Source organism: Podarcis vaucheri (genome assembly GCF_965113315.1).
Source record: "Podarcis vaucheri genome assembly, chromosome: 8".
Lineage (NCBI taxonomy): Eukaryota > Metazoa > Chordata > Lepidosauria > Squamata > Lacertidae > Podarcis > Podarcis vaucheri.
This window is the reverse complement of record NC_138766.1, coordinates 29,962,940-29,984,039: the sequence shown is the minus strand read 5'-3', so window position 1 is coordinate 29,984,039 and position 21,100 is coordinate 29,962,940. Positions and strand designations below refer to the sequence as shown.

The window sequence follows — 21,100 nt, the reverse complement described above, 5'->3', positions numbered from 1 at the left end:
TGAGCAGCGGCAGCGCGAGGCCCCATTAGCTAAAGTGGTACCTCAGGTTAAGAAGTTTCAGGTTAAGAACGGACCTCCAGAACGAATTAAGTTCTTAACCTGAGGTACCACTGTACTCCTCTGCAATGCATTCCCTGTAGCCTATGGCAATCAGGTACATTGTTAAAAAGTTGTGGTTGCTGAGGTGAAGAGGGAGAGGAAGAGTGAATAAAAACATAAGAGTTTAATTCTAAGAGGGGGCTGAACATTCAAATGATGCAAACTGGTTGCAACGCTGTGTACAATTAAGTGTACACATCCCATCGAATGAAGTGAGGCTTAGCAACGTGGAAGTACAGTGGTACCTCGAGTTAAGAACTTAATTCGTTCTGGAGGACCATTCTTAACCTGACACTGTTCTTAACCTGAGGTACCACGTTAGCTAATGGGGCCTCCTGCCGCCGCCGCACAATTTCTGTTCTCATCCTGAAGCAAAGTTCTTAACCCGAGGTGCTATTTCTGGGTCAGCGGATTCTGTAACCTGAAGCATCTGTAACCAGAGGTACCACTGTATATAGGATCAATGGCACTCCGCAAAACACACGTTAGAAGACGGAACCGGTGGATACCAGGAACATGACCTGAGCTTTGTTTATCTACACACAGTTCTGCAAGTATTCAAAAGAACCGAGTGAGAGATGCTCCTAACATTTTTATCCCCGCTCTCTGCAATTAATAGTGCTTTTCCTCCAAAAACCTGATTTAGAAGGGCAATAAACAGTCCTGTCACCATTTATTACTGGCCCAGAAGGCAAGTCTCTGCTGATTGCAGGTGAATTGCATACCAGTTGTCAGCTGTACATCATACAGAGGCACATTTCTCTGAAAAGGCTCAGTACACCCAAGACTAAAATAGTATGTGTGTGTATATCTCCAGGTTTGAGAAATACTTATTTAAGACCACTGACACATGTGTGAACACCTTGCTTCCAATTAAGCATTAAAGCAAATGCTAGATTTTTATTCAAAAGCCAGCAAAGCTGATTTTGTGTGCAGAAGCTGGTGACGATGCAGTATTTTGATGAATGAATGCTACATTAAAAAGGATAAGCTTCTTTTACTGTTGGGAAATGACTGCAGGTTTGCTTCTGGCACCTATGAATTGGAACATCACACCAAATATGCATGAAAATGTAGACTGTAACACAATCCATTTTACTTTAAGACAGTCTCATTGAAAACACTGCAACTGTTCTGGAATATGTGAACCATCTAGTCCATGATGGTACTGGCATTATTCAAAGGTTTTTAGGCTATCTGTTCTGCAATTTATTTTTTATTTTAAAAGTGGTGTAAACTAATGTTATTGGGCTCAGCCCTCATCACAGAAGCAATTATTTTGTTTGACTTCACAACTGCAGTGTTATCCATATTTTACAGCAAAAGAAAGAGGTTTTTTTTTTTTTTAAATGAACATTTATTGGGATTGAATTTGTTATTGGAATCCACAATGCAGCTGTTAGCCCATGAATTTATTTAGCCCTCTAATTATAGACTCAGTATCCATAACAGAGAATATTTTCAGGTTTATTTTAAAACAGAAGGGCACCATCGGTAAGGTACAGTATATAAAACATTACTGTGTGCAGCTGTTTGAGCACTCTGGCTCCTTAAAAGGCCGAACCAGATAAATATACCACTGAAGTTATAGTTTGCATTGCATTTGTTTAGCCTAAACACTGTAGGCACATCTGCAGAATTGTGCCCCAAACAACATAGCAGTGCTTGTTCTCTGAACTCTGATTTCAAATATTTTGAAAACAAATGGTAACACTTGCACGAGATCCAAATAGATTATTGCTCTTACGTATCACAGATCTTCAGTCTGCAAGTATCCACTCTCATTGAAGATGGAAAATGCTCCTCTTCCAAGTTTTACCATTTGAACAAGTACAGTGGTACCTTGGAAGTCGAATGGAATCCATTCCAGAAGTCTGTTCAACTTCCAAAACGTTCGGGAACCAAGGCACAGCTTCCGATTGGAAGCTGCGGAAGTTGTGTTGGACATTCGGGTTCCAAAGAACTTTCAAAAGCCAGAACAACCACTTCCGGCTTTCGATCATTCAGGAGTCAATATGTTCGACTCCCAAGGTGTTTGAAAACCAAGGCACGGCTGTACTTCTAACAACCAGGAAGCCGAAGGAACAAAAATTTATCACAGAAGAATTAATCACAAAAGAAAGTATCACTGGTCCAGTTTGTATATAATGCTAAACCAGATTGGCACAAATGCTTCACCATGAATGATCAAGTCAGAAAATGCTGGCCATTTGGCCTCCTGTACAGCTGCCATGCTATCAGAAGCGAAGCCATGGTTTGCCATAACATTATATTCAAGCCTGAACTCATGTTTTTTTCTCAAACAAACCAAAAGTTCCTATGTAACACTAAGCCAAACCACGGCTTACTTCCTGGTAGTGCAGCAGGAGCATGGAAGATGTCATGATTTTCTCATTGCATCAGCACACCTTATTTGCTTATGCTACTGTAAGCTATAATTTGGCTTACTGTTATGTCCGAATAAGGTCACTGAAGTGTCACAAGCCAATCGAGAAATAAATGACACATTTCCAAAAGAGAAGGCGAGGATTTAATTTAGCTGTCCAGTTAGTAGAGCTCTGCTGGTTTTCTCCCATCAGGCAGGAGGAGGATCTCTAACCCTTCACTTTGCTGATGAACGACAGGAACGAGGTACTGCAATAAGCACTGCTGTTCCTTCCCCTAGTCCATCCCATTCTAGACCAACACAAATCCAGACACAGCCAAGAATGAGGGATGATCAACCACCTTTCCCAGCCTGGCCATTTTCCTTCCCTACCCTCTTCCAGCATACCATCAATACTGTGGATTATGATGAAAGGGTAGACAATTTTCATCGCTGTGCACGAGACAAACTGCAGCTGTTCCAATGTAACAGATAGTTTTAATTCGTGAGTATGCATATTTCTCCCTATACACATTATTATTATTTACATATGCATGTGCATCTGCTTTGGAGCATGAAAAAAGAATCTGGCATCGCTCTGGCTGTTCACACTACTAAACTGCAAAATACAACTTGCGTAAATTTCTCTGGACTGGCCAACTGCCTTAAAAGGATTCCATTTGTTTTTATTTATCCACCAAGAAGACATTCCTGGTGTGAGCTATAGACTATATGCATGGGTACACAAGCAAATCTCGGTGACTGGTAACAGTATGTCCCTTTCACATTGTTCCTTTGGTGGCCACCACAATAAATGGCCCAGGGGGTTTATTTTAATATCGAAACAGCAACCCATTAAATCACGAATGGCTAAAGCTGCCCATTAGAAATGGCAGCCATGATTTATTTCCCCTTTTTCATCTTTGCAGTCTTCTCTTTCCGTTTCTTCACGTGCTTTGGGGTCTTGTTTTTCCTCTTCTCTCTCTGAGCCTCTTTGGCTATCTTCTTCCGTTCCTGGAAAAAGAGAGTATTGTGAATAATAGGCCTAAGTGACCAAGTGGACTCATAGAATATTACAGGTTTTATTTATGAATGTTTATGTTTTAATGCTGTGTAATTGGGTTTTTAATGCCACTGGCCCCATCCAACCCAGTATTCTCTCAGCAATGGCTCTCCAGGCATTTAGACAAGGTTTCTCCCTCACCCTAGCTACAGATCCTAAAGACTGAACCTGAAATCTTTAGCACACACAAAGCATACACTCCACCACGGAGGATGCACCTGAACAACTAACCTTTTTATCCACGCTGGTTTCAGCAGGTCGATCTTTAGGATGGACAGATTCGTCTTCCTGCTCTTTGCAGCCCAACTCTGAATGGTCAGAACTATCATTGTCCTCTGAATCAGATTCTGCCTCCTCTCTATTTTCAAGGAGAGCAGGAACCTAAAAGGCAGACAACATAATTGTGTCGTTCTAGTTCTGGACTTCAAAGTGTCAAGAAAAGCTCCATAGGAAATAACGCTGGACGCACTACAATTCTAGAGAATTCTTCTTCGTTCTCACTTAAATCTAATTGGTTTTGTAAGTTCACAAAGGAGTCGATGTATGTTGCTGAACGCTCTCTTTCTTCACGTATTGTACCTATTTATACAATTGCTGTACTTTTCCCTCAGAGAACACACACACACACACACAGCAATAATGACCTGGAGCCCTCCAGATATTTTGGACCGAAACGCTCATTATCCCTAGCCATGCTATCAGGGGCTGATGGGAATTGTAATCTAAAATATCTGGAGAATATTACATTGGTGAAGGGTACTCTAAGCCAGGGTTTCCCAAGTTTGGGTCTCCAGCTGCAAGCTAGGATTGATGGGAGTTGTATTTCAAAACTAGCTGGAGAAAGCCTGCTCTAAGCTAACTCTTAAGCCAGGAATGAAGAATCTGTGTCCCTCCAGGGCTTGTTGGGCTACGATTCCCATAAGCCCCAGCCATCAAGGCCAACGGTCAGGGATGATGGGAACTGGGAGTCCAACAACATCTAGAGAGCCTCAGGTTGCCTATTCTTGCCTCAACAGCTGGTTGAACACATGGCGCATCAATGAACCATCACAAATCTACCCTCACAGCCAAGTTTTTGTATCCGCTCACATTGCCTCAAACACAATGATTTTTTTTCCTGTGAAGTCATCAAGCATAAAGTAATCAAGTAATGAACATGAACAAGCAAACTAGGTATTGTATATCATCACAGGAAGAACTGTTCTAGTAGCTAAAAGACCACTGTAAAGACAATATGCAATTTGATTCTAGTGACAGCAAAGCAGCCTTAGGATGGAAACTAGGCAACCATTTCTAAACTGGGAGATTACCGTATTTCTCGTCCCATAGGACGCTCCGTCCCATAGGACGCACCTAGTGGGGTTTTTTTGGGGGGGGAATAAAGGGGAAAAAATTCCCTTTATTTCCCCCCAAACCAGGTCGGGGAAACCAAACCAGGTCGGGGAACAGCGGTATGGCGGTGCTCTGCCTCCCCGCTGTCCCCTGAGCTTGTGGGGCTGGCTGATGTCCGCCCGGCACGGGGGGTGCTCTGCTTCAGGGCGCCCCGTGCGGCAGGCTGCTATCCGCAGCCTAGGGAGCCCTGCGGGAACTCCCGCGGGCTCCCCAGGCTTGCTGATAGCTTCCTGAAGCCTGGAGAGCGAGAGGCGTCGGTGCGCACCGACCCCTCTCGCTCTCCAAGCTTCAGCAAAAGCCTGCATTCGCCCCATAGGACGCACACAGATTTCCCCTTCATTTTTGGAGGGGAAAAGGTGCGTCCTATAGGGTGAAAAATACGGTAATTAGGCAAGGGTACAACCTGCTCAGGAAAAGCTGGAGATTTGGAAGAACAATTCCAATATCAAACTAGGGAATCCTGCTTTTTACGGAGGAAGAGGCTAGATAACCCACAAGGCTTCTTCCAGTTCTACAATGGCATGCCAATTCACGGGGAAAGGGAGGTTTGCTATGGTTTGGAAAGATGTCTGAATTTACAAACTACAGCTTGAAATGGGTTTGTAAACCACTGCTAGTCAGTGTCACTCATTTGTGACAAATCACAAACCACAGCCCTACCTCCAGAGGTTGCTGCACCATGGAGAGGAAAGTGTGGATTTATGAAGCCAAGGGTTGGGAAAATGAAGGCAGACAAACAGATCTAAGCCATCATCTGCTGATTGTGTATTGTTTGGTATGATGTTTGACACGAGCTTATGATTCCATAGACTAGGATATTTCAGCTAATAGAAACAAAACATTCCATATTTCCATATTTACCCAATACATACATACAATGCAAATTCAATCTTGTGAGAAGCTTCAGACAAAGTGATTTTTACACACAGAAGAATACAATCTCAGACTTACCTTCTGGACACCTGATAAATCCTTCTTTAACCCTGTCACAGTCTGGTAGAGAATCTGCATCGGAAATAAATATAAGAAACTTAGAATAAACGTTTGCATTTATATAGCACGTTTCAAATGTCCAAAGGCTTCATATATATTATCCTGGTAATCCTTCTCAATGAGCCTTTTGGGGAAGCAGCAATATGAAGCTGGGTGTCTCCAGTCTATGTCCCTCAGCCTACCCATTACATTACATTGGCTCAGTTGACACAAAGCACTGATCACTGCGTCAAGTACTCAGTGTGCGCATTAACACCCTGCTGTTCTGTGAATACAGGCACTTATTCATGCATGCAGGCATACAGATTTATAAACCGATTCATAGCCTCAAGCCATTGAAGCAGTGTCCAAATGAGATAAAACAGACACAAAAATCACCAAGTCTTTACGAAAACTAAAGCAATTTCTACAAACAACGAAAAACCTTTTTACAAGAGAAACAAATAATATTTGATAGAATGATTGTGTCACCCCTTCAGGGAATGCTTTCATAGACAAAAAACCACACATTTGCAGTAGATGTCTGAAGGTAAAGATGCTAGGCGCTTGTCCGATTTCAATTAGTAACTTATTCCAGAGGGCTGCAGCGGGAATGCTAAAAGCCCCTGTTTCTAGTACAAACTAAGCATAACTCTGGGGCACACACTACTCTCAGCAGTGCCTTATCTGAGCAGCAATTACCAGGCAGGGATATATAGTATGAGGCTGTCCCTTAGGTATCCTGTCCCAGTATTTACATCATGACCATCCCTTTTATAGTAATAATCTACCATTTCTGAGACCAACTGAGGCTATAATTGTAGTACTATAAATAGAGGAAGAAAAGAATGAGAGGTTTCCTTTAGGAACAGTTTTATTACACACTTGCTACCATCGTTACAGTGTATCGTGGTATTCTGGTCAGTATGTGCAACCTCAAATTCCACATAGTCCAAGGATACTTACATTATCTTGCTGCACATTTAAGGCTGTCTCTTCCTCCTTCAGCTTCATCATTATGTCAACATCCCTTTCGTAGTTCTTAACTTCAGTCAGAGTTCTTGGGATATATGCTTTCTTGAACACCTAACAAGGCGAAATAACCACAAACATTCATTCAGTTCTGCAATGTCAATGTTTTAATAAAGGGTATATGACTAGGACACGAAAGATCGTGGACCTCTGACATGATGTCTAGTTTGGTTCTCAGGTATATGTTTACGTGGACAAACAACATGGAAATCAGATGGCCTAGATTTGGCCAGTAGCAATTGTTGTAATTATGTCAACATATTTAACAGCTGGCAGGATTAGAAACCTTATCTGTGATCACTGTGTTCCTACACTGGTCATATTCCCACATCATGCTAAGCCATGGTTTACCACAAGCTGTAGCAAACCCTGGTCTCGTGTACCCTATTCCTTCTCCTTCTCCTGGAGGAGTTCAGAAGCTTTCACCTCCAGTTAATGACAGCTTGTAGTGTTATCTGGATCCAGAACTGTGAGTAACACAAAGTATGGTTCGTTTTGACGACCCAACCTGTGGTTAATGCTGGCTTTTGTGAAACCAACCATGGTTAGTGTTAACCACTTTGCCATACAGACAACAACATGAGAAACCATGGTTTGGCATGATGCGGGAACACTGCCATCGTGTAGTCCACATGAGGGGCCACTTGGGAACAGGTGGAAACACTCAAGTGTAGAAAGAGAAAGACTGCAAGGCCAATAATCTCACGGACATTTAGATACTGTAAAAACATTTATAATAAAGATACTGCAGAACATTGTCAAAGTACTGATGAACATTTCACAGAAGAGACACAACAGATACAGAAGACGTGGGGAAATCCAAGCTCTGGCTTACCTCTTCATCCACATTATCCTGATTGGACCTTTCCTCCTCTGTCCTCTCACACGATATTTCCATTGCCTATAGGATATAATGCAAGACATTTAACAGTGACTTAAAGCCCACGAAGACCTAAATGCTCTCTATGTAGCCCTAAGAAATAGCTCTTCCTATTTCAGTCACCGCTACCACTCCCAGAGGGGCTGTCCCTGTCCCAGAATAGGCTTTCTACAAGGGACTGCCTTTAAAAACAGATGGGAAATTTGAATTGGTCCAAAATATGCAGGCCAGATCTTTGTCCAGAGCATGTAAACTCTTTATTCTTTCTCAAATTCACTGGATGCTTGTTTCGTCTGAGCTCAATTAAAACTGCTAATTTTGCCCTTCAAAGCTCTAAATTGTCCAGGTTCTGGTTACCTTAACAACTCTCACATCCGATACAGAACTTCTCATGCTTTAAAATCAGCTTTGGACGTCTTAATACATGTCCTGTGGAAACACATTATTCTCTGTGCCTTCTTTTCATTGCTCTATTCTTTTTTTTTTTACAGACTTAGAATCCTTTAAAGGTTTGACTATTGCTGTCTTCATATTACATTTGTGCTTTTTTTTACTTTACTTATTATTAGCATTTTTAATGTACATGTTGTACTTCTGTTGTGCATTTTATGTTGTAAAGCCACTCCATATGCCATATGAGTAGAGGAATACAGCACAAATAAGCAACTAACTGAATTGAGTGGTTAAGTCTTCAACCTTATATAGCTCCAACCGTCCCCAGCCAGGTCAGGGATAATTTGATCTGTAGTCCAAAACAACAGGAGGGCACCAGTTTGGGGAAGGTTAACTTTGAGAATTAGTGTAGAGTACTAGACCAATAATGCAGACGTTATATGTTTGTGGGAAAGGACCGAAACAGACACACTTTTTTTTCTCCCTTCATATTTCATCAGCAGTGTATGTGTATCATACTTCCGTATCTATAGCAGGATGCAAAAACCTTTGCAAAAACAACATCGTTGCTATACACAATAGCTAAATCAGCTTTCATTTATAAAAAGAGAATTGTAAGAGAGTTGAACCAATATCTTCCCTCTTAATGCTTTCCCATAGAGGCAAAATCTCTAAAGCTTTACCTTTTCAAGGTAAGCATCCATGTTCTCATTTGTAATAGATGGATCTGTAATGAATTCAAAGAGTTCTCTCACCGTCATCACCGCAACATTGTACTTCCGGAAAAAATCTGCCAGAAAGAACCAAAGGCGACATAAGATATTTGCACCTATGCAAACCAAATGCAGTGTGGAATATCTGAACTCTTGTAAAATAAAAAAAATACTAGAATAACCCTGTTATTTGGTGGCGTCCTCAAGAGTTATCCTGGACAGTTGATGTTGAAGCAGCCAATCTTCAAAGCATATCCGAGTTGAAATATCATTCGAGATAACTCAATAATAATTTTAATTTGCAGGAAAATCTATACCAGTGCCCATTCAAAACTGTATGTATGAACAATCGGGATCAGATCCATGCATGCAAATCTGTCACGTGACAGGGGATTAAATCATGCACACAAAAATATTCAAGATATCCAGGATGTTGATGTTTCTTGGCTGGAACTCACCATTGATGTTAGAGCAGTCTTTCCTCAGGAATTCTAAAGCATGTGGGTGGTCGTGTTCCACTGACTGGGACACATCTATGATGTATACCTCACCACTGTGATACCTGGAGAAGTGGGAATAAGCAACATGATGCTATTGTTAGTACTGCTGTTTCTGAAAGTTTACTAGGGACTTTTTATGGAACATTCTACCACTTAGGGTGAAAGAGGGAGGTCATTAGAATTTCAGCTAATGTAAAGCACAAGTCATTTCTGTGAAATAAGTCTGCTGTATGCCCTACGATTGTTTTGTTTACTGAAATAAAAATGAATTTAATTATTATTATTTTATTATTATTTTCTACTTGAAAGCAGAGGGCAGATCAGAAGATACAAGGCTGATCAATGCGTTTTAGCTATTTTCTTAATCTCATTTCTTACTTCTCGCCATAAGCCGAAGCAGGAGAATCTAAGCGCAGATGCCAGAGGTGTCTTTAAGATCCATGAAAAGCTGGGTATAGACTTAGAAAAGATACTTGACCAAGGTTTTAACTTTAGGGAAACCTTGGAAACAGAGCCGAAGGAGCATGTCAAACACCTGAATCTTAGGATGGCAAAAGATGCTTGATCTAAGTCCAATTGCATCTCTCGCTCTACATATTTATTTTTATACTGCAGAAAGATAGCCAACCTTCACTGAACCCCCAAAATGGTTTTAGGAAAAAAGGAGAATAGAAGCTCATTTACAATTGACCTCATTTTGTAGGATAAATTCAGCTTTACATTTTTCATTTTGTCTCTTGGAAACTGCACCAATTTTTAAAGAGCTCTTGTGTAACAATGACACAAATCATCTTTCAAATTCACAGGCTGTGGAGCCAGGAGGGCAACACCCTAGCTCCAGGACAGAGTTGTGCAAGGTAGCATATACGGATGAAAGAAGTATCAACGTTCAGCTTCTTTAAAACATACAGCATGTTAAATTCACTGAGATCTGCATGAACGAGCTTGGCATCTTGGTACATTCTTCTCATGTATTGTATGACTTGCAGATACAACTCCCGAGCTTTGGATTCCGACAGCTGGGCGTTTTTCAACAATGGAGCAGGCCTTGGGTCAAAAGGAAAGGGGGAGAGAGAGAGAACAAAAAACACCAGAATATAATCAACAGCTGTCCTCCTCCTTCTCCAATACCATACCCACTTTGGCTAACAGAATGCGAGCTCTGCTGAGTCAGGCCAAAGGCCCATCGAGTCCAACGTCCCATTTCCCACAATGGTCAGCCAGACACCCATGGGAAGCTCATAAGCAAGACCAGAGTGTTATAGCACTCTCCCCAATTGCAATTCTCAGAGACTGGTATACGGAGGCATAAGCTACTGGAAGAAAGGGTCAAAGACAACACCTCCCCTTGCAACCTATTTTCAAATACCTGACTTTTGAATAACTCTCCACAGCATTATACACACATGCACACACAAACACACACCTATTCCCCTCCCTCCCTCTACTTTTTTCTTCTTCTTTCCTTTTTTTCCTTCTATGGCGTCTTCTATATATCTATCACAGTTACTATTATTATCACTATTTGTTTTACTTCAGTAGACATCTCTCTCATTTCCTTTGCGCATATGTCTTTTGTATTTGCTTATACAATGGGTGGGGTAAGCTAATCAAGTATGTACAGTAGTACCTCGGTTTTCAAACGTCTCCTTTGACAAACGTTTTGGTTTTCAAATGCCGTAGACGCTTCAGTTTTCTAACACGCCTCAGAAGTCAAACACGCCACACGGCTCCGCTGAGTGCATGTTATTTTTTCATATTTGTTTATTAAATTTGCAGACCACCCTTTGCGCCTCGGTTTTCGAACATTTCAGAACTTGAACGGTCTTCCGGAATGGATTACATTAGAAAGCCAAGGTACCACTATATTCACATCTAACGAATTGTATCAGTTATTCGCATCTAATTATATTATGTTTCTCCCCGTTTGCTTTCAGATTTTTATTCTTTAGGCTCCCCCCCCCCCAAAGCAATGATGAGACAGCCCTGTCTGAACTACATGACAATACAAGAGCATTTTTTTGAGATAGATAGATGAGAAAACTCAATAACAGAGCTATGGACTTGATTCTGACTGGATACAGGACTGAATTGCTAATAAAGTGATTTCTTTATATAAAAAAATACACAAACACAAACAAAGTTTCTGAGTATACTTACATGTCATTTTTGCCAATAAAGCTCATAACAAGAACGTGACTTCTGAGCATAACAGGTTCTGGGCATGGAATTTGGGCTGTATGTAACCTACAAAAAAAAAAAGGCCCCCCAAAATGATACTATCCAGCATGAAGGGCTTTTTAAAAAACACTTGTAACACTTACTAAAATGTTCTAAGTTTTTTTTTAAAGGCCCATTAATAGTTATAGCACAAAAAAGACTCCATTTATCTGTCAGAAAGGTAAGAATGACTTGTGGGGAAATGGGAATGTTCATCTATGGGAAAAGGGACTGGGGTTAGCAAAATTCTCATCTCTTGAAACCCTAGGATTCCATTTTAATTTCCCAAGGGAGCCCATTAAAATGTTCATTTGATCCACTACAAAATGGAGCATAGCAGCCTTTGCAAAGGTGCTCTGGACTACAACTCTCTGTGCCTGACGGCTGTTGTAGGCTGGAACAGCTGGACGACACCAGGTTGATGAAAGCTGGCGTATGGGAACAAAGTCTTGGCCAAAATGTTTGAAAAAGGTCACCTTGTTAAATTCCTCATTTCTTTTTCTGCCCACGTCTTGACCATTTTTCTTGGGTTTCCTTTACAGTAGCCATGGCGAAACCTTGAGATAACAACAACAGGCAAATGCAATTATTAAAAAAAAAACCCAGCATGGAAATTATTGTTATGGAAAATGTCAAGTAAGCCTGCACACATAAGTAAAAATTAAAATCTCAGACTCACCTGAACTCTCCACTCACATACTTATCCCGATCTTTAAACATCAGTATCGACGTTTTATAAATCTTTATGGCTCTGTTCTCTCCGTTTGCTGTGTTGGCATGATATACATTAGCCTAGCAAATTGCAAATAGGCAAAACAAAAATGTATCATCTGATCTTTATTCAAAGATAAGGACCCTGTTGCTAAAAAAAAACAACCCCATAGTTTAAAGATTACAATCCAAGGAGATCTTATACTACAAAAGTCTACTTAATCCACCAAGCTAAAGGCAGCCCAAGAAACCAATAGGTTCTACTGCCTACCTGGGCTACAAAAAACAGGTTATTAAGGACTAAGCAGACCAAAATACAAGGCTAACAGGACAGTACAGTGGTACCTCCGGTTACGAACTTAATTCGTTTCGGAGGTCCGTTCTTAAGCCGAAACCGTTCTTAACATGAGGCGCGCTTTCGCTAATGGCGCCTCCCGCTGTCGCCACCACGCGACTTGCGCTCGCATCGCAGGGCAAAGTTTGCAACCAGGAGCATCTACTTCCAGGTTAGCGGAGCTCGTAACCCGAAGTGTTTGCAAGGAGGACAGTACGTAACACGAGGTTCCACTGTACCTGTGCAGCCCTATTCCAGAAGACACCTGTGTAGAACCACATTTCTGTTTACATTTTCAGTCCCCGAACACTTGGATCATGAACAGAAGAGGCAGGTGGGGGTATACCTGCATACTTCTGCATGCATGTGCAAACCATAGTGCCAATGATGCACACAATTTGCATGAAGCACGCAGAACAAGATTCCTTTCATGAAAATAATAAAGATGGATGTAAAGTTCTCACAAAATGAATCCTCTTCTGTTACACTATTGCATATACCAAGCCCACTTATTACCGTATTTTTCCATCTATAAGATGCCCCCATGTATAAGACACCCCCTATTTTGGGGGGCTCAGATTTAAGAATATGGGGGGGAGATGGCCCCGTGTATAAGACACCTCCTAATTTTTGACATTTTTTAAAGGAAAAAAACCTAGTCTTATACACGGAAAAATACGGTAAATAAGATCAGACATCTAGCACAGGGACTTCTAACTGACAGCCTGCAAGCTGGATCTGACCCCCAAAAGGTAATTATTTTTAAAGATCAGAATTCACAGGCTGGATTACATTATGTTCTGTGTTACAATCACCTGGATTCTGCTTCTAATCTTCTCACAGCATTGATTGAGGGTGGAAGGAAGAAACCGCACAACTGCAGCTCGCCATCATAGCACTAAAACATTGTTTAGTGTTGTGTACAACCTCTCCATTGTCTTTGCATGCTTATACTGTCTAATTGGGACGCGGATGGGGCTGTGGGTTAAACCATAAAGCCTAGGACTTGCTGATCAGAAGGTCGGCGGTTCGAATCCCCGCAATGGAGTGAGTTCCCGTTGTTCGGTCCCTGCTCCTGCCAACCTAGCAGTTCGAAAGCACGTCAAAGTGCAAGTAGATAAATAGGTACCACTCTGGCGGGAAGGTAAACGGCGTTTCTGTGCTCTGCTCTGGTTCGCCAGAAGCAGCTTAGTCATGCTGGCCACATGACCCGGAAGCTGTACACCAGCTCCCTCGGCCAATAAAGCAAGATGAGCGCTGCAACCCCAGAGTCGGCCACGACTGGACCTAAAGGTCAGGGGTCCCTTTACCTTTACTGTATAATTGTCTGCCGCTTGAGTTTGAACTAATTTGGTTTTTATTTATATTTTGAAAATGTGTTGTGTGTTTAATTGGGACCCTCTTTTTAGTCTAATTGTTTTAAACAGATTACTATAGCCGGCTCTTTTTGTGGTGAAACCAACCTCTTTTCCTGTGCTGATGCAGCCATTGATCTCCGATATGACACCTCTGGTTAGCATCTTGAACAGAATCATTCTAGTCCTTGGATCCAGAACCTCAGGAAAGCAACAAAACAGCCCTATGAAATGGCATTACTTGGAACTTTTCTCTTGCATTTATTGGTCCCATCTATATTCTCACATAAAAGAGATTATATAAAATAATAAAAAACACAAAGAGAGCTAAGAGCATTGGGGGATTTTTTAGAAGCTAAGTGTTAGATTAGTCCAAGCCAAGAATTAGAACAATAAATCACAGTAAAAATGGTTGATTAAAATGGAGTAAGTAAATATCAAGATTTAAGCAAAAGTGGAAGACTAAAAACTACAGAGCTATGGACACCCACTACAGAATTATTCAGGACTTACTTCTGAGTAAATGTGGTTGAATCATTTTATTACGACAGTTTGCTTTTTTAAAAAGGTGAGGACTCTTTGATTTTTATTTAAATGGGGATTTTTTTGCAACTGTCTGATACTTTGTGTGACTTACTTGTTCCACTGTCGCTCGATCTGACTTGTCTTTCACCCGGTACCTAGTGGAAACAAAGGAATTTCATGATCCACTACGCTTCATTTGGATAATACTGAAATACAAATGTGTCATCCTCACTACTTACATTTCTGCGTCTCTCTGCCTGGACTTCTCAGTAACTTTATTTATAACAGAGTCAGCAAAGTGTAGCCTGTCTTGAAGAGGGGAAAACACACACATATAAGGAAATTAACACCAATACATTCCTCTTTCGCCTACCCGCACTTCTCAATTTAAAACTAGTTTCTGACTCTGCAGCCTGAAAATGCGTCACGCTCCTTATCCAAGACACATCAAGAAAAATGTCCTTGTTGCAATGTCTGTAAAATAAAGCCATTACACACAACAAAGGTACTACGTTTGGCTTCTTTGTAGTCCAAAAATCATTTAAACACATGTACAGTGGTACCTCGGGTTACAAACACTTCAGATTACAGACTCCGCTAACCCGGAAGTAGTACCTCGGGTTAAGAACTTTACCTCAAGATGAGAACAGAAATTGTGCGCCAGCGGCGCGGCGGCAGCATAAGGCCCCATTAGCTAAAGTGGTACCTCAGGTTAAGAACAGTTTCAGGTTAAGAATGGACCTCCAGAACAAATTAATAAGTAACCAGAGGTACCACTGTAGTTTCAGGCCTGCTATTTCGGCAGGAAATGAACAATACAGAAAACTAGGCCAGACTCTCAGAGACTCCTCCAACACCCTCCTAAGGTTTCAGACAATGGCACACAAAAGAGATGTCTATTACATTGCTCTCACATAGGCATGAATATACTGGGGTGTGGAAGATGAAATCTGGTACGAATAACTTCCTTCTCTCTCCCTGTGGCCAAAGGAACTTAAGGTTTGCTCCAGAAGTAACTAAGGGTGTGCTGTGGGATGCAGGACCTGCAAATGGAGGAGGGTTCAGTGATACCTGCTGTCGTGCAGACAGAGGAGAATGGGCTGTATCAGAATGAGAGAACTTGTAGCTCTCCCAATGTTGTTGGACTCGCAACATTGATCTACCCTATCCAGCGTAACCAATCATCAGGGATGACGGCAGTTGTAGTCAAGCAACATCTGGAGGGCCACAGCATCCCTGTCCTATGACAGCCATAGTGTGCCATGTGCTACACAGAAAATATGATTAAAAAAGAATAGCTTAAAAAGAAAAATATCAAGTTAATCCCCCCCACCGTGGCCACGCAATGGTTACCATTACGGTACAGTGGTACCTCTGGTTAAGAACTTAATTCATTCTGGAGGTCCGTTCTTAACCTGAAACTGTTCTTCACCTGAAGCACCACTTTAGCTAATGGGGCCTCCTGCTGCTGCTGCACTGCCGGAGCACAATTTTTGTTATCATCCTGAAGCAAAGTTCCTAACCCGAGGTACTATTTCTGGGTTAGCGGAGTCTGTAACCTGAAGCGTCTGTAACCTGAAGCCTATGTAACCCGAGGTACCACTGTATAGTCTTTTCAAGCAGGGCTGGTTTTCAGCATTGTGATATATCAGCAGCTAAATACCATGATATGCTGATATATTTCTGATTCTGGAATGTATCTTGACCGTTTCTTCCTCCCCACCGAGATACATCGGCCAGCCCTACAGCTGATCAAGTCCTGTGCCCCCTTGCATGAGCTGGGGGGGTGGTGTTTTCTAAAGTGTAGGCAGGCAGGAGCACAGAGCCTGAGAAACACATTTTCAGGCTCTGTGTGCCTGTCTGCAGTTCTTAAACTCATCCTGATGAGTTATATTAGGGAGTGTGACACACATGGATTCACCAACTTCAACCCAGAAAATATGGCTATACGGCACGGTCCTTAGCAAATACCCATTTCTAGAAAACAAGAATGACTGCTCTTACCTAGATTGATTTTATTCTCAAACTTTCTTAGGGCCTTATCTGTAGGAGTGGACATTTTGGCCGCGTTGCAGCTGGGAATTTGCTTATTGGCCTGAAACAAAAACAAAAAAAGAAACCCTGTCACACAATGATACTCCCGATCTCATAACCAGAGCTATACAATCTGGACATCATGCTTGCACAACCCATCCCTTCTCATGCAAATTTCACAGACCATCCACCTGGGTACAAAAGCCCAATCGGCATGTGAAGTCAAGCTCTGATAAACACTTTAACCATGGTTATGCCTGGGAGGGAGGGGTATATTTGCACCAGAGGAAGAGGGAGCGTGCGATGCTGCAACTCACTCCAGATCCCTCATTACAGAGTTACAGAAAATGGGGTTAAAAAGGACCTTGGAGGTTGTCCAGTCCAGGGGCAGCAAACCTGCTTCCCTCCAAAGGTTGTTGGACTACAATACCTATCATCCCTGCAGGTGTAAAGGTAAAGGTAAAGGTACCCCTGCCCGAACGGGCCAGTCTTGACAGACTCTGGGGTTTGTGCGCCCATCTCACATCTATTGGCCGGGGGCCAGCGCTGTCCGGAGACACTTCCGGGTCACGTGGCCAGCGTGACAACGCTGCTTCTGGCGAGCCAGAGCCGCACACGGAACGCCGTTTACCTTCCCGCTGGTAAGCGGTACCTATTTATCTACTTGCCCCCGGAGGTGCTTTCGAACTGCTAGATTGGCAGGCGCTGGGACCGAGGAGCGGGAGCGCACCCCGCCGCGGGGATTCGAACCGCCGACCTTTCGATCGGCAAGCCCTAGGCGCTGAGGCTTTAGCCCACAGCGCCACCCGCGTCCCTGCAGGTGTAGCTAGGATCTAAACCTGAGTCCGTCTAAAAACTCACTTAAGAGCAACAACAAGTTGGCACCCTCAAGCCACACATTCCTTGAACACACCTGAGGGTTTCTGCCTGCAGATAACGGATTTCGCTTCGTGAGCTTCCCCATGGCATCGTCCCAGTCCCAATCGCTGTCCTCCTCCTCCTCCTCCTCGCCACTCTCATCCAATTCACCCTCGTCTGCTTCCTCACATAAACGTGGCTGCTGCGTTATAAAGACCGCCTTCTCCTCTTCAGCTGCTTTCGAAGCCTGTGTGCGTTCGCTAACGTATGTATTTTAAAAGCACGTATTTAGTAAAATCATGATAAACACATCAAGTTGCACAAAGCCAGCAACACAGTACAACTAGCTCCCTGTCGTCGTCATCATCACCATCATCAGTATTATTATTATTATACTGAAATAGTACCTTGGACCACAGATTAATTGCTGCTTTGCTGTTAGCCGTCCCAGGTAAGTTCACTGACAACCTTCCAAGCTTCCTTGAGGCTCAGTGTCACACCTGGGAGATTCCCCCTTGCCCCTCTCGTGTACAAGAAGGGTGACAAGGATCAAGGCGACTTGCAAGCCTTTCCAAGGTTCATGCTCAGCAAACCCTGCCCCTGGAAGACTGTGGGGGAATGCCTCTGCAAGGACTCTAAGGCTCAGTGGTACAGAATCCGCTTTGCGGTTCAATCCCAGGCATCTCCAGAAAACGTCACAGTTTAAAACCCTGGAGAGCTGTTGCTGTTCAGTGCAGAAAATACTAGAGGAACGAATGATCCTGTTCAGTATGTGGCTGCTTCCTATATCCATGCCTCCAATGCCCACATCTGTAAAAGATGGGCTCAGGCACATCTACTATGCAAATATGCTTTCACATGATTGGAAACCCTACATGAAGAGGGTTCTCAGTCTTGCAGCAATGTGCCCATGCTTTTCTTTTGCAGACACTCACACTGAGCGCATGGGTGTCAGGGTCAGGCAGCATGACCCAACGGCCTCTTCTGCAGGCTGTATGTGCACGAGCAACTTCTGAAGAGGGCTATTGGTGGTGTTGAAACCGATGAAATTTTGAAGTAGGGTGTATTAGTTCTGAACTTTTACTATAACTCAATTTAGTTTGCAAGTAGGCAGAAACAAAATAGATTTATCCTGTATACTATTATTACAGATATCGTAGACAATAAAAGAGAGAAATGCAGCTTTGAAACTTTTTTTACTGTAATAAGATTCAGTGTTTCTTTGGTTGTTGGATTCCATTCCCTCCCTTCCTTTCATTTGATCTGCATTTTAAAAGAAAGTGCTACTGTGAAGTTATCTAGGTTGGCACTTGACTACTGGGAAGGACATTGGTGGCAGTTACATATTTCGGCTACTTATCCACGGCGGTCTAAATTTCTGTGCATCTTCCTTATTGATAAGTGAATTAGCTGACAGTCTTATAAATAACATTATCGGATCATAGATACCCCTCTCTGTATGAATGGAGATGCACGAGAAATCCAGCAAGAGGAACTGGGAACGAAAGTACAAGCACGATTGATTATTAGGCCTTGGGTACTGTAAACAAGATATGGCAGCTTTTGTAAAAACTGCCTATAACTGAAGCCAGCCCAGCAAGTCCATACCAGAAACATACTCTTGACAAAATCACATTTCATAATGTGGTACATTATGGAAACTGGGCCCAACCTATGACAGGTTAGGAAAAGGAAGGAAAAAATATCCCCAAATGTTCTGCTGCTCTTCTGTGTCAACATCACATTGCTACTCTCTTTTTCTCCCCATACTTCAAACAGCCTCTCCGGAAAGATGACTCTGTGGAGCTCTGTTCTTCCACACCATCTGAAAATCACTTTCGACAATTCTATTGTTCCATTACCTGTCTGAAGATTCCGCATCGTCAAATTGCCCTGGAACTATTTTGCTCATAATTTTCACCCTGTAATTCATTGCGGCTAGTAGAAGATCTCCAATGCACACAACCCTGATCCACTTCCTGTAAAATATTATTGGACAATAAGACAATGTTTTACACACTATATATTGTGAGTGGGTGGATGGTGTGCATGCTGTACTCATCCAAGTAGTAGGCTCAACCTGTTACAATATTCCATAACTGATTGTTGTCCGATTGTTGTGTTAAGGCTGTTTTATTACGATTTTAGCATTGCTAGCTTTTTTACTATTCTTGTAAGCCATCCTCCCTATGGGAGGAAGGGTTGGTTATAAGAATGATGAAATAGTAAATAAATGAAATAAAAACAATTGTTCTTGTTCTGGAAGGAAGGATTCAAGCACATACTGGGAATTTAGACTTGAACAATTAAAGCGGATTGAAGTGCTCCGTCCAATCCCCTAAAAACAAAAACAAGATTTTCTGAGATTAGGAAAAGGATGGTGAAATTACACTAGGAAGTGTGAGATGAACCAATTCAATGGGAAGATGTGTAAGTACTCCAGAAGCAAATTAGAGCGAATGCTAATCGTTGCAGAACTGTTAAGAAGCCAGAGCAAATACTCCATAACTCGGAATAATATTTGCACAAGCAAATCAGTATAAACAGGTCATCTGGAGGTGGTGCCATTAACGAACATGACCATTATTTGACCATATCCCTTTTTAACCACTCAAATACCCATCTCCAGGGTTTGGCAGGCTGAAGATTAGAACCCTTACCCACCACCCAACAACTGCTAGGAACCCAAGTTTGAGAAACACTGCTCAACTAAGTCTATAGAGCACAGAACCAGGAGTGCAACTATTCCAGATCATTTCACACAGCACACTTGACTACAACCCCGCCTGGGGACTCGCACGAAGCGTGGAAATTATACGTCTCAACAGAGTAACATCCTGCGTGTACATCCTACAGAAGATCGCGCCAGGCTAGACTTCACCTCCGGCTACTCAGGAGGTAGCACAAACTATAGGAGGCAGCCTGCCTTTTAACCAGGTCCGAAACTGTACGCGCCTAACCTAACCCCTGTAGGCTCTGCTCCGGGGTCCCCAACGCGGCGCCCGCAGCAGCCAGCAAAGGAAGAAGCGCAAAAGCGCACTCGCCGCCCAGGCCTCTTGCGGGGAGCGCTGCTTTCGGACAAAGGTCCACGCCAAGCCCCGCTCCGGTTTTGCGTCTCCCGTTTGGCCAGGCCTCCTCTCCCTTTCCCCCGGCGCCCTAGCCGCTGTTTCTTCCCACCCCGCCGCCCGTTTCCTGCTGCCCAGGCCTACCTTTCCTTCCGCCGACACGCTGCCCGGCTCCGCAGGGCTCAGCCCAGCCCTCTTTCTCCTCCTCCCCTTCTCCCTCGCGCCAATCCGGGCGCCCGTCGCTGCCGGCGCCTGCCCAATCGAGGGGAAGGGGAGGATCGGAGCCAGCAACGGAGGGAGGGAAGGAGTTTCGCTTCGGCGCGGAGAGGGGTGGATGGAGAGCCGGGCGGACGCGCGCATCGCATAGCATTGCGCCCCCCGGCCCCTGAACCATTTGCGCGAGATGCACTTCGATGCATTAAACGCATCCGGAGTTAGGAAGGTGCGCACTCTGATCAGACCCAGTCCGGCTCCGGGTTGAATCTTTTAATTTCTTTTCTGAACTCAAGATTTTTTCTGCACGTGTCTGCTCGGAATCTGCCAGCCAGGGCGAATTCAGTGGGACTTACTCCCTGGTAAATGGGGTTGG

General features: G+C 43.1%; 1 protein-coding gene across 1 annotated transcript; it reads right to left on the bottom strand.

Annotated features, from left to right (window-relative positions):
- Positions 1-1,547: 1,547 nt before the first annotated feature.
- RIOK1 (RIO kinase 1) lies at positions 1,548-20,792 on the bottom strand. Its single transcript, XM_082234454.1, has 18 exons — positions 20,656-20,792; positions 19,309-19,425; positions 17,502-17,706; positions 16,559-16,649; positions 14,794-14,863; positions 14,667-14,709; positions 14,138-14,230; positions 12,309-12,421; positions 12,106-12,186; positions 11,570-11,656; positions 10,319-10,456; positions 9,368-9,471; positions 8,880-8,986; positions 7,759-7,824; positions 6,858-6,977; positions 5,871-5,924; positions 3,759-3,908; positions 1,548-3,478 (listed from the first exon to the last, which is right to left on the bottom strand). The coding sequence occupies exons 2-18, from the start codon at positions 19,377-19,379 to the stop codon at positions 3,368-3,370; spliced, it is 1,704 nt and encodes a 567-aa protein (XP_082090580.1). The 5' UTR covers positions 19,380-19,425; positions 20,656-20,792; the 3' UTR covers positions 1,548-3,367.
- Positions 20,793-21,100: the final 308 nt, after the last annotated feature.

What these genes read in the sequence shown, in the direction of transcription:
- RIOK1 (XM_082234454.1), bottom strand. Translation starts at nt 19,379, where the DNA reads ATGAATTACAGGGTGAAAATTATGAGCAAAATAGTTCCAGGGCAATTT. An exon ending in GCATCAGCACAGGAAAAGAG is followed by an intron (nt 12,422 to 14,137) that starts GTTGGTTTCACC and finishes GCAATTTGCTAG; the next exon opens with GCTAATGTATATCATGCCAA. An exon ending in ATTTATCAGGTGTCCAGAAG is followed by an intron (nt 3,909 to 5,870) that starts GTAAGTCTGAGA and finishes TCTGCCTTTTAG; the next exon opens with GTTCCTGCTCTCCTTGAAAA.